The sequence below is a fragment of the Macrotis lagotis genome, chromosome 5 (assembly GCF_037893015.1).
Source record: "Macrotis lagotis isolate mMagLag1 chromosome 5, bilby.v1.9.chrom.fasta, whole genome shotgun sequence".
In the NCBI taxonomy this organism is placed as follows: domain Eukaryota; kingdom Metazoa; phylum Chordata; class Mammalia; order Peramelemorphia; family Peramelidae; genus Macrotis; species Macrotis lagotis.
In genome coordinates this window covers 164113659-164127305 of record NC_133662.1, presented here as the reverse complement: position 1 = coordinate 164127305, position 13647 = coordinate 164113659, and the positions used below count along the sequence as shown (strand labels likewise).

At 35.7% G+C, this 13647-nt stretch overlaps 1 protein-coding gene across 1 annotated transcript in view; it reads left to right on the top strand.

Moving 5' to 3' along the window:
• The window catches only part of KATNA1 (katanin catalytic subunit A1), a 38559-nt gene that overhangs the window by 20398 nt on the left and 4514 nt on the right, over positions 1-13647 (top strand). The window contains exons 5-10 of the mRNA XM_074187802.1: positions 719-840; positions 1813-1918; positions 2833-2991; positions 6090-6216; positions 7077-7211; positions 8030-8156. Of these exons, the coding sequence (XP_074043903.1) occupies positions 719-840; positions 1813-1918; positions 2833-2991; positions 6090-6216; positions 7077-7211; positions 8030-8156 (776 nt within the window). The remainder of the gene's footprint in view (positions 1-718; positions 841-1812; positions 1919-2832; positions 2992-6089; positions 6217-7076; positions 7212-8029; positions 8157-13647) is intronic.

Below are 13647 nucleotides of genomic sequence, written 5' to 3'. Positions count from 1 at the left end.
AAAGCTGCTGGGTTATGTGGGTAACAGAAAAGTATGAGTAATGGTTTCTGCCCTGTAATAACATTTATTAATGTTCTACCTGGAAGAAATACTTGGGGAAGATTTTGAAGGACTTAGAAAGAGAGGCAGATGAGTTTTACTCCACTGTAGAGGGCGGTTACAAATAGTTACAAGATGAATGACTGGTTAGTTGTTGGGAAGTGGTGGTGGAAAAATGAGGGGGAGAAATCCAAAACAGATTTATTTGTAAGCTGATTAAGGTAGAATAGGTACTGAAGATTAAACTGCAAGCATGGGAGAATAGAACCTCTTTATAACCTTATTCCCTCTAAATAATTGAGTATTTCTCAACATCTAACAACTGACTTGCCTTAATAAACATATGACATTAATCATTGATTTGTAATTTGCTAACTAATAACATCCAATGTTTGAATTTGTCATAACACATACACACACATACTTTCTGTTTAGGTACAATCATGAAAATCAAAGTTGAATGTAAAACTCGAGATACTGAATATAGAGAAAGAATTTTTCCTAATCTTTGTTGTAGTTTCACTAATCATAGTAGCATATTAGCATTTTAGAAAACAATTTTATACTTAACATTGGATTGTGTAGCTGTGACTCACATATAATGAAGTGTAGCTATCATTAAATCAGTATTGTTGTAGAGTTAATTCTTGGGATATTTTTCTTTTGTATTTGTATGTAGAATAAATCACCTGCTGCAATTACTGAACCAGAGACAAAAAAATTTGATGGCACGGGATACGATAAAGACTTAGTAGAAGCTTTGGAAAGAGATATAATTTCTCAGGATCCAAATATTCGATGGTAAGTTACCAACTTGCAACACAGTGAAGATTTAGAAAAATGTTACTGATGATGGCTTGTTGGCAACATTTTTGAACTTAAAATGGAGTTGTGGGTTATTTATTGGAAGGTAATCTAATACTTAACACATTTAAAGGTCTTTCTGTATCTCATTTGAGATGCATACTCAGTCAGGTGGTGCTCTGAACCTTATTTTATTAGAACTCAGAGAAGTTCAATGATTTGTCCAGTGTCCCACAAGCTAGTCATTGTCTGAAGTGGGATTTGACCATTGGTCTCCTCAACTGTGTTGGGATCAGAACACTGGCATTGTAACACATTTGGAAAAAGTAACTTGGGTTTGAATTCTGCTGCCTTTTGTCTGAGACATCTACTTATTTAAAATAGCAGTATTTTGACTTCTGTTTCTAACTGAGATTAATTTGGTTCAAATCTCTAGTATCACCTGCAGAGAAGAAAATATAATTAATTTTTATGAACCTTCTGACATTTTTTGTCTCCAAGAATAGTTAAATAAAAATAAAAATTTTTATGTTTATTGTTCTTTGGTGACCATCCTTTTAGAGTTGGGTATAGGACTTTGATATATCAGCCTGTATTGTTATGCTTATTTTACAGCCTTTGGTATTGCTTAGAATCAGTGCTTTAGGAATTTGACTTACAATCTCATGGTTGTATAAACCTAGAAATGGCTGTTCTTTGTTTGGAGTCCTGGCAGTGCTCCTATGTAAGCAACTAGACTCAATTTTTTTTTAACTAAGCAGGATGGCATTTCCTTTTGGTTTTTTAATTTAGAAATAAATTTTGAATTCTTTTTTAGAAACTTCATAATTGTCCATAGCACAAATATATGAATTTGTGGAAATGTGTGTGTGTGTGTACATAGCAGATAGTTTATATATGCATATGCATAGATTTATTTTGATGAAGTTTTAAATATAAGGAACTGCTTGATCTCTTCTTTTCTTATAGGGATGACATAGCTGACTTAGTAGAAGCTAAAAAATTACTCAAGGAAGCAGTGGTTTTACCTATGTGGATGCCAGAATTCTTTAAGGGAATTAGGAGACCATGGAAAGTAAGTCATCCCCGTCCTTTATGGCATCATCAGAATACTTGTGGCACATGTCCTAATATAAACCAAGGTTTGCTTATTTTTTATTTTAAAACTTTTTGATAAAATGTTTGTACTAATGGGCCAAAATGGCATTGCAAAGTTTACACACCAAAAACAGATACAACATGAATATTAGGTGATTTCTAGATTGGTTTTGTGTTGAGTTTGAATTTTATAACATAAAGCATTTCAGAATTAATATGCTTATTTTAACCCCAGAATCTAAAATAAGTAGCTCTGATTTTTTAAGGCAGTTATTATAAAATTATGAATAAAAATGATGGATGTGATTTTTGAGCTGCAAGCAAATTGAGTACCAGTTAGTACTCCAAGAACCTAATAACCTGGTTTCAAACACATTAAGGTAAAAAAATATTGTGGAACGTGATGTAAGGGGGAAGGAGGAGAAGGGAATAAGCATTTATATAGAGCCTGTTTTGTGCCAGATACTGTGCTAAGCACTTTTTACAAATATTATCTCATTTGATCCTCAATTCAGGGCCTCAAAAAATATAGGTCTTCTGGTCTAGAGGAGTTAGATATCTACTTTCAGACGACTGAGCTTGTCTGAGCACAAGGTGTGTTAATTGTTGACTGTTCTATAGTAGCTATGTGTCCTCTTTAAAATTTGTCTTTCTTGGTTGGGGAGGAGGTATGGGAAGGGAAGTAACATTTTCTATAAAACTGATAAAAGTAACCTTTTGCCTTTTTAATTGTGTGTGTGTGTGTGTATGTATATGTACATATACACACCCACACACATACACACTATATAGTTATTTTTGAATTGGCAGAAGTGACTGCATTAAACACAACCAATCACAATTGTATAGGTTCATATTAATTCTTTAATTATATAACTATATTTCCAACAGGGGGTGTTGATGGTTGGTCCACCTGGCACTGGAAAGACTCTGCTTGCTAAAGCAGTAGCTACTGAATGCAAAACAACATTTTTCAATGTTTCTTCATCAACCCTCACCTCCAAGTACAGAGGAGAGTCTGAGAAGCTTGTTCGCCTCCTATTTGAAATGGTGAATGTTTGAGAAAATTCTAATAATTCCTTATCTCCTTTTCTTCCTGGTTTTTTTCTTACACTTCTTTAAGGGATTAAAAAATGAGTTGGAACTATCCCCAGTGTATTCAGTAACCAGGAAAACCTGGAATGACTAATGATGTCTTCAACTGAAAACTATCAACTAAAGCTTGTTTTGTAACATAATTCCCCACTTGTTTCCTGCTTGGCCTCCATCCAGAATTAGTACCTGGTGTGATTTGGAATTGAAATTTGAAGTAATTCCCAGTCTGCCTTTTTCTGTATAAATGTGTTATTTCAGTGATTTCAAATTTCAACAACATAATTACAGGCAGTTGGTGAAAATCTTAAATATTTGTGGAGATTGGATCATTCACTTTTTTTTAACTAAATACCTTGTGTTAAATGACCCAATTGCTGGATTAAGTTGTTTGTCCCTTTATTAAAGGATTTTTTTTTTCTTTTTCATTCTGCTACCCTTTAAAAATCTAAGTAAGAAGAAAAACATATTATTTGTCCCAAAGAAAAATATATTTCCTCAAGTTCTAATATAAAATTTTCAACCTAAATTCCATTATTAATCTTGCCTGGAAATGGCAAACCACTCCAGGTTCTTTGCCAAGAAAATACAAAAAGGGATCATATAGAATCAAACATGATTGAAAAATGATTCAAACAACAAAAACTACGCCAAAATTCTGTCTTTGCTTTAGGAAGTAATGTAGCTATAATTAAGTGCTTTTATTACATATGTGGCCATGATTACATGGGTCTGTCAGTGGATTTATCTTAATAAATTGTATTTTATTGTCTCACTTGTGAGATCTTAATTTTCTTTTGAAATATAGGATATAGTTTATGAGATCTGTCCTTTCCAGGAAGGGGAAGGACCCAAATATAAGCCCAGAGATATAATCACCTGAAATAGGAAAGTGATTAGAACCAAGAGCAGAGATACTTATTATGCATTAGTTTTAGGATAATCCATCACATGTTTATTAAATACCTGATATGTACCTGATATCACTGTACCAGGTGATAAGAATGCAAGGATAAAAAATCAATATGTACCTTGCCTATAAACTTAATTTCTATGCATTCTAGTTTGTATCAGCTTAACTTTGCTGGTGGAGTTGAGGGGGCTGAGGGTCAGCCTTAGAGGGACTAGAGAGTTAGGAAGAGATAAAATCAGTAGAATAAACAAAGGTCAGTGTGTAGATCTTACGGGCTGAGCAATGGGGAGACAAGTACAGGTGGCTGATATAAGAACCACCAGGCTAACTAAAAAGATCTGGCTAGTGGCCATACCATAATACATATTCCTAATACAGGAAGATGGAAAATCTAAAACTTAAAAATACATTCGAGACCTGGGAGACTAAACTATAGTAAACTCTGCTTCCTCTAGTATATTTAGATTATATATACACAGTTGTTAATGTTTATTTACATATATTCTAGAAAGGTCATAGGATCACAGAAGAGAGGTCTTCAAGTACAATCTCTGTATGTCATGGTTAAGGAAAATTAATAAATTGATGCCTAGAGAGGTCAAGAGATTTGCCCACAGTCACACAGGTAGTGACAAAGTCAAGATATGAATCCAGGTCCTCTGAAACTAAATCCAGCATTCTTTCCACTGCAACTTGAACTTTCTAAAATTCATCCACTTCTAAAATGTGCCAGGTGATATATCTGTATCTAGAATTACCTTTAAGACTTAAGTCTTAAATACTGTATCATAATTTAAATATTAATTTTATTCCTTTTTAAAACCCCAGTTATTATTTAGGCTTAAACCTCATAATTGATAAATATTTTAAAATTTTTGTGTGTATTTAAAATTGCATTTTTAATCTTCACAGTTGCTCATGATTTAACTGATAGGAGCTACTCTGTTCTATGTTTTTTTTATCTTCATCACTTCCTTTAAAGTTGGATGATAGATATAACTTTGAGTCTCAGGATGGCCCCCAAATGACCTTTACTATTTGTCTGGCCTGAAATGTTATTTTAAACATGAATTTAATAGTTTTTGCCAACTAATTTGCAGAATGAAATGTGTTTAAAATGCCCCCAGAAATAAATCATTTGTGTCTTATTAAATATTTGTTTTACCTACTGCATTCTTATAAATATATGGTAGAAAAAATCTTATTTTATTGAAGTAGGAAAAAATGATAATTTCCTTTATTTTTAATGTTCCTTGGAGGATAGTGACTTAACAAGAACAAAAAAATTAATCCACTGTAAGACTCTTAATTAGGTAGTTAAAATGTTGCAGTGGAAAGAATGCTGGATTTAGTTTCAGAGGACCTGGATTCATATCTTGACTTTGTCACTACCTGTGTGACTGTGGGCAAATCTCTTGACCTCTCTAGCCATCATTTTTATTAATTTTCCTTAACCATGACATACAGAGATTGTACTTGAGGACTCTCTTCTGTGATCCTATGACCTTTCTAGAATATATATATATATATATATACACACATATATATAAATAAACATTAACAACTGTATATAATTGTTCTTTTATCCTTTCTGGATTACAATCTAATAAATTTGTATATTTGCCTTAAAGTTAAAAAAATATATACACACACACGCACATACACATATACATAAATATTTCTATGTATACATATATATATGATGTATATAAATAACTTTCATAAGGAGTGACTGGGAATATGTTGCACATAGAAGCTTAGAATATACAAATGGGATTTGTAAAGAGTTCATGAGTTCTTTCACTTTCTTTTAAAAAGGTAATATAGTATAGTGTAGTAGATAAAGAGCTGACTTCAAAATCTGGAAGTTCCATTTTTCATCCATAATACATACTGATTATGTACCTATGGGTCTAATCACTTCATCTCTTCAGTGCTTCAGGAGATTCTCAAGAACAGAAATTGCATTTGTATTGGTAGAGAAAATTTCTTTGGTAGAAGATCCTTAAAGCAATGAGGAACCAGGTCCAGATTTTAAAAAAATTTCTGAGGAAAAAAGTACTTAGCTCTTCTATAATTGTTCACCTATCTGTTGATTTGTTTTTACATAACCAGGTAGTATGTTGCTCTGTTTTCTTTTTAGGCTCGATTTTATTCTCCAACAACAATATTTATTGATGAGATAGATTCCATTTGTAGTCGCAGAGGAACTTCTGAGGAGCATGAAGCAAGCCGAAGAGTAAAAGCAGAACTACTGGTTCAGATGGACGGTAAATAAATTTACTATGGGAAAAATAGTAATAAGCATCTAGAACATTCCTTGTACTTAAATCAGTTCCCTCATGTCTCTTCAAATCATAGACTTTTACTTGCCAAACTTTCCATAGGACTAGAGGGAATGAATTTAGTAAAAGTCCAAGAATTATCCATTGGGATTAGTAGCAATGACTCTGGCTAGAACCTCTTGGTCCATAATAAGAAGGCTGCTACAGTAGTAGATGTTTTACATGTAATGGTTGTTAATTCCTATCTTCACCTTGTTCACATTTATATAATGCTTTACTGTCTTACTTGATCCAGTAGAATGTAAATTCCTTGAAGTCAGGAACATTATTTTTTTTCTTTGTGTCTCTTGTACCAGATATAGTACTAGCAAATAGTAATTCTTGGTTGAATACAATAGAACCACCTTGAATTAAGTTAATGCATGCAGTATTACCTATATTTTATGGATGGTGAAACTGAGGCTAAATGATGTTAGCCTCGCACAATTAGCAACAGTCAGAGTAAGGTATTCTGATTACAAAATCAGTGCTCTTTCCACTGTATCATATTTCTCAGTGCTGATAGGATTAATAGGTGTTGTTTTTACTTTTTTGGAGCCCTTAAAGATAAACTGTCATGCTGTACTTTCGTTCATTTGCTGAGTTCAAATTGTTTGCTTTAATTAGTATGGTGCTGGAAAAATTTTAACATACTAAGAATAAAGTATTAGAAGTAGAACCCCAACCAAATATTTCATAATTTTTAATATTTCAAAAGTGATGATCAAAGCAGTAGCATTACTATTGTAATTTTTAAACATCACTTATGGAACCAGATGCTTTTCTTCTCTCTTCTTTTTTTTTAGGTGTTGGAGGGGCTTCTGAAAATGATGACCCTTCCAAAATGGTTATGGTTCTCGCAGCTACTAATTTTCCTTGGGATATTGATGAGGCTTTAAGACGCCGACTAGAAAAAAGAATTTACATTCCATTACCATCAGGTATTGTTAAATTGTAACAGATCCTTTTTAAAATATAAATTAAGGGGCAGCTAGGTGGCGCAGTGGATAGAGCACTGGCCCTGGAGTCAGGAGTACCTGAGTTCAAATGTGACCTCAGACATTTAATAATTACCTAGCTGTGTGGCCTTGGGCAAGCCACTTAACCCCATTTGCCTTGCGAAAACCATATATATATATATATATGTATATATACATATATATATATATATGTATGTAATTTAAACATTAATAGATTTTCTTTTAAAGGGGAAATAGTCTGTGTGCCTTCAATTAACAAATCTTTGTTCTAACTTTTCTCTTCTGATCTCTCCTCCTTAGAAAAAAAGAAACACAAAACCCATTGTTTTAATGGTTATGCATGATCAAACAAAACAAATCCCCACATTGATGTGCTTGTTTCCCACAGAGCTTTTATCATTTGTCATTTTTGCTTTTTTTTTGTTTTTTTTTTGTCAATTTTGCCAATTGAGGTGGAACCTTGAAATTGCTTTAATTTTCCTTTCTCTCATTAGTTGGGGCATTTTTTCTCTTGGTTATTGATATTTTGGATTTCACCTTTAGAAAATTTGTTCATGTATCACTTGACCATTTATCAATTGAAGCAAAGGTTTCTTTGAAGGCACAACATAAGCAGGTGCTTGTAGATAAGCATACTTATCTGCACTGAATTGTTAATGAGAGGAAGACCTAGTAAAGAGGAAATCCCATAGAAAATAGATGGGAAGGTATGAGAAAAGACCTAATTTACATCTTGAGGGTTTAATATTTTTTTTTTCTAATTTCTGATGTTTTTCTAGCAAAGGGCAGAGAAGAGCTCTTGCGAATAAGTCTACGTGAACTAGAGTTGGCTGATGATGTTGACCTTGCAAGTATAGCAGAAAATATGGAAGGTTATTCAGGTGCAGACATAACCAATGTATGCAGGTAGGAATTCTTTTGGATGAAAAGGCTTTTGTGGGTATTGGTTTCCTTTAGAGCTATTAGGTTGAAGCCTCAACTCATTTTAAGTTACAAATCAGTTTTGAAAAGACAAAATATTATAACGTGTTTCACTTTGTTGAAAATTTTGTGTCTCAGTAACATAGTTGTATTTCACAAGTAGACCTTCTATAGGTTCAGTGAAGCAACATTTCTTATGCTAGCCCTTTGTACAATATGGATAAATATTGACTAGTAAATAGTTTAGTATATAGTAATAGTTGAATGACCAGGTCCCAAGAGGGAGGTCTTTTCTTGAGTGTCTTAAGGAGGTCTGTCCTTTGAACTTGTGCTGTTTAACTTTTTTTAAAAAACAAATATTGTAGGTGACACAATCACAGAAATTGAGAATTGAAAGGGACCTCACCTATAGTCCCAACTCATAACTGAACAAGAATCATCTACACCACATAATCAACTAGTGGTCCTCTAGCCTTTGCTTGAAAGTTTCCAATTACAGGGAATCCATTACTTACTGCGTGAAAGTAGCTCAGAATATTAGGAGTTTTTATTTATGTACAGAACCAGAAATCTTTACAACTACTATAGGCAGTTAGGTGGCTCAGTGAATAAAGATAGAGTAAGGAAAATGGGAGTTTAAACTTTGTCTCATTTAACAGATGAATAAAACAATTCAGCTTTTGTCTACCTCAGGTTCCTTAACTGTTAAATGGATGATATTAGAATATTACCTCACATGATTCATGTCAGAATCAAATGCAATAATATTTGCAAAGTGCTTAGAATGAAGCCTGGTACATAACAGGCACTTAAAAAATGCTTCTTCCATTCTATCTATTTATTTTGCTTCTTCTTGGTTCAAGCATAAGGTCTAAACCCTTTTTTTGAGTGACAGCATTTCAAATGTTTGTAGACCACAACCTTTCCCCACTTCCAAGCCTTCCCATGCCCCATTCCTCACAAATCAAATCTTCTCTTGGGCAAAACAGCTTCATTTCTTTCAACCACATAAGGCATGTTCTTCAGCCCCTTCATTACTCCTTTGTTGGATACTCTAAGCTTTTTGGATCCCTCCCCAAACCCCCCCCAACCCTTCTAGGGTTATCATCCATCTACTTTGTTAACTTGTTTATATTCTCATTAGAATGTAAGCTCCCAGAGTGACTGTGTATGTGTGTTTATATCTCTAGTATTCAGTGTAATGCTAAATGTTAATAAATATTCCTTGTGCTCTGGCCTATGGAAAACAATATGGTACTAACACTTCCCTGAATCTGGACACTATGCCTTATTTAATTTAGCCTAAGATGATAGTGACTTTTTTGTAGGGGAGCATATCCTAGTTTTAATTTTTGAGTTTCAGTCTGTGAAAATGCTCAGATCTTTCAGATGACCTGATGGCAATGTCTGTCCTATCTCTTATACTTGTGAAATTGTCTTTTGAACTTGGGCCTGTTAGATTTCATCCAAGTAGATTAAGTTCTGTACTCTAGTGATTTAGCTATCCCTCCCAGGTTTGGGTCATCTGCAAAGTTGAAAAACCTTCATCTAAGCCTCTTTTCACAAACCAAGTAATAAAAATGTTGAACCACATAGAAACAAGAACCTGAGGCCTTCTAATTAAACATTGAACCATTATTGGTTAATTTTGGGGGACTGACCATCAACTAGTTCTGAATTCAACTACTCTGTAATGAATATAATCTAATCCAGCTACTGAATATAGAAAATCTAAGTAAACAATCTTGGTGCCTGAAAATTTATAATGAAACACACATACATACCTTCAATAGAGTTTTAAGGACTATAAATGCTGAATATGGTTTAAATATACTTTCGGTAATCATTGCTCTATTATTTTCACTTAACTTTGATTTTTTGTTGTCATGGGGGAAGATTCACTAGGGCAGGGAGTGGAATTAAGGGAAAGTTAGTGTAGTGTAGACATCAATATCCAAATATTCATTTGGATTTATGATCTCATTCATAGGAATATTACTTCCAACACTGTAGATCAAGTGTCAAACATGCTACCCAGCATACCTAAGTGTGTTAAATTTTACCCTTTTTAAAAGACTTACTACCATATAAAAAAAAATGGAGAAATTTAGCTTTTAGTATACAGTCTGTAAAAGTATGCAATCTGTCATGCAGGTAACCAAACATTCTCTCCACAGTGAGATGGAAGTTTGTTTGTTTGTTTTGTTCATTGACCTGTTATAATTTTTTTATTCCAAAACTAGCCTTTCTACATTATTTATGTTCAGCATTCAATTGTTTTTTTAATTTAATATTTATTCTTATTTTTTACAATTTTTTATACATTAATAAAATATTCTTGTTTAACAGTAAACAAAATACCCCCTCTCCCAAAAAAATATAGACTCGTTTGAGCGATAAAGTAAAGGGGAGAGGAAAAAAATTAAAATTAAAAAAATAATAGTAATAATTGTAGTTATGACCAGGTGGTGCAGTGGATGGAGCACCAGCCCTGGAGCCAGAAGCACCCGAGCCCATATCCGGCCCCATACACCCAACAATCACAAGACCCAAAATAAAATAAAATAAAATAAAATAAAATAAAATAAAATAAAATAAAATAAAATAAAATAGTAATAATAGTAGGGGCAGCTGGGTGGTGGACAGAGCACTGGTCCTTGAGCCTGGAAAACCTGGGTTCAAATCCAGCCTCAGACAGCCAGTGGTCACCCTGCTATGTGGCCCCAGGCAGGCCACCCAGCCCCATTTGCCCTGCACCCCCAGAAAATAATAATAATAATAAAAATAATAAAAAATGTGCTTCAGTATGTGTTCCAATGCCACCAGCTCTGTCACGGGTGGATCACATTCTTTAGGATAAGTCCATCACAAAAGTTACTTCCATATTTTTCCACCATTGCCATTGCTGATCACAACTCCCTCCTTTCTTATTTCTCCACTACCATGTACTATATTTTCTTTCTTCTTTCACTCTGACTCTGCTGTAGGGTAACTGAGTGGCGCAGTAGACAGATCCCTGGCCCTGGGGCCAAGAGGCCCCTAGCCCCCCTACCACCCCTTAGGCCCAGCATCCGCCTGGCCCTATGGTCCCAGACAGGCCATCCAATCCCAGCCCCTTGCAAGAAGTAAAAAAGAAAATGTGTTATATCTGACCACTCTCCCACCATGGTCCATCCTCTCCTCCATCACTCACATCCCCACCCCTTCCCCTCGTTCCCCTTCTCTCCTTCTTACTCCAGATGTCTATACCCCATTGAGTATATATATGCTGTTTCCTCTCCTAGCCACCTCTGATGAGAGCGAAGATTCCCTCATTCCCCCCTGCCTTCCCCCCTTCCATATCATTGCAATAGCTCATTGTAATAAAGAAAAATCTTATTATATGAAATATCTTAGCCTATTCCTCCTCTCCTTTTTCTTTCTCCCATTACATTTCCCTTTTATCTATTGACTCCATTTTTACACCACAATATATCTTCAAATTCAGCTTTCTCCTTGTGCTTCATCTATAAAAGCTCCTTCTACCTGCTCTGTTGAGAAGGTTCGTATGAGTATTATCAGTGTCATTTTTCTATGCAGGAATACATGCAATTCATCATCATTAAGTTCCTCATATTTTCCCCTTCTCCTCCAATCTCTATGCTTCACCTGAGTCCTGTCTTTGAAGATCAAACCTTCTGTTCAGCTCTGGCCATTCCAACAGGAACATTTGAAATTCCCCTGGTTCATTGAAAGTCCATCTTTTTCCCTGGAAGAGGACATTGTTTTTCTGGGTACTTGATTCTTGGTTGCATTCTAAGCTCTTTTGCCTTCCGGTATATTATATTCCAATCCCTGTGAACTTTTAATGTAGTTGCTGCTAAGTCCTGTGAGATCCTGATTGTGGCTCCACAGTATTTGAATTGTGTCCTTCGGGCTGCTTGTAATATTTTCTCTTTGACTTGGGAGTTCTGGAACTTGGCTATAATATTCCTGGGGTTTGGTTTTTTGGGATCTCTTTCTTGGGGGGGATCGGTAAATTCTCTCCATTTCTATTTTGCCCTCTGCTTCTAGAATATCAGGGCAATTTTCCTGTAGTAATTCTTTGAAAATGTCAAGGCTCTTTTCCTGATCATGACTTTCAGGTATTATCTTTCCTAAATCTGTTTTCCATATCAGTTGTTTTTTCAATGAGATGTTACACATTTTCTTCTAATTTTTCATTCTTTTGGTTTTGAAGTATTGAGTACTGATTTCTCGTAAATTCAGCAGTCTCCCCGAGTTCTATTCTTTGTCTGAAGAATTTGTTTTCCTCAGAGAGCTTTATCTCTTTTTCCATCTGGCCAATTATGCTTTTTAAAGCACTCTTCTCAATAACTTTTTGAACTGTTTTATCCATTTGACCTAAGCTGGTTTTTAGCATGCTATTTTCTTCAGCATTTTTTTTGGATTTGCTTGACTAAGCTGCTGACTTCATTTTCATGTTTTTCCTGCATCTCATTTCTTTTCCCAGTTTTTCTCCTAACTCCCTCATTTGATTTTCAAAGTCTTTTTTGAGCTCTGCCATAGCCTGAGCTCAATTTCTGTTTTTTCTTGGAGTCTTTGGATGCAGGAGCTTGTGCTTCCTCATCTTCACCTCATCTTCAGACTGAGTGTTTTGATCCTTCTTGGGCTCACAGGCAAAATATTTCTCAATGGTGTTCCTTTTGTTTCTCTGCTTGCTCATTTTCCAAGCCTAAGCCTGTTTTGGGGGTGCTTCCTGAGCTTTTGGGCACTCCCAACAAGGATCTCAGTGTGTGAGGCTCTGTCCTCCCTCCTGGTCTGTGAATGACCATATGCGTCACCCTCTGCCATGGGGCTGAGGTGGGGGGGCCCCTTGCTGTTCTATTGGGGGGCCTAGACTGCGATCAGGATCTGAATGTGGTCAAAATCCCAGAGTCCTGTTCCAGGGGCAGAAGACAGCTCGGCAGTCTCTCTCTCCACTCCCCTCCCTAGGATCAATGTGCTCATATCCTGGGGGCTCCTGCTTACTGGCTCCACCTACTTCTGTTTCCTGGATCTGGGCTCTGTGGCCTCACTACTTGCTGTGTGCCCTGAGGGCTGGACTTCACATGCTTTCTCTGGCAGAGGTCCCCCGCTGTTCCCCCAAGTTGTGCTCCCAGGTGTGTAGCTCCCGGTGCTCCCAGGGGTGTAGCTCAGGGAACTGCCCCAGCTGCTGTGAGCCAAGGCTCCCAGCGCCCTGGGGCTGCCTCTGGCAGGCCACCCCTCTGACCCGGGGAGCAGAGCCTGTCTGCTCTTTTCCAGGTTACCTTGAGTAGGAAAACTGCCTCAATGGGTCCCTCTGTGGGTTCTGTCTCTCGAAAATTTAGTTTCTTCAGTTTGCAAGTTTTATGAGGGAGCACCTAAGAGACATTCCTCTCTTGTTGCCATCTTGGCTCTGCCCCCCCCCCAATTATTTTTTAAATAAAATTTTGATGTCTTTATTTCCTATATGTCC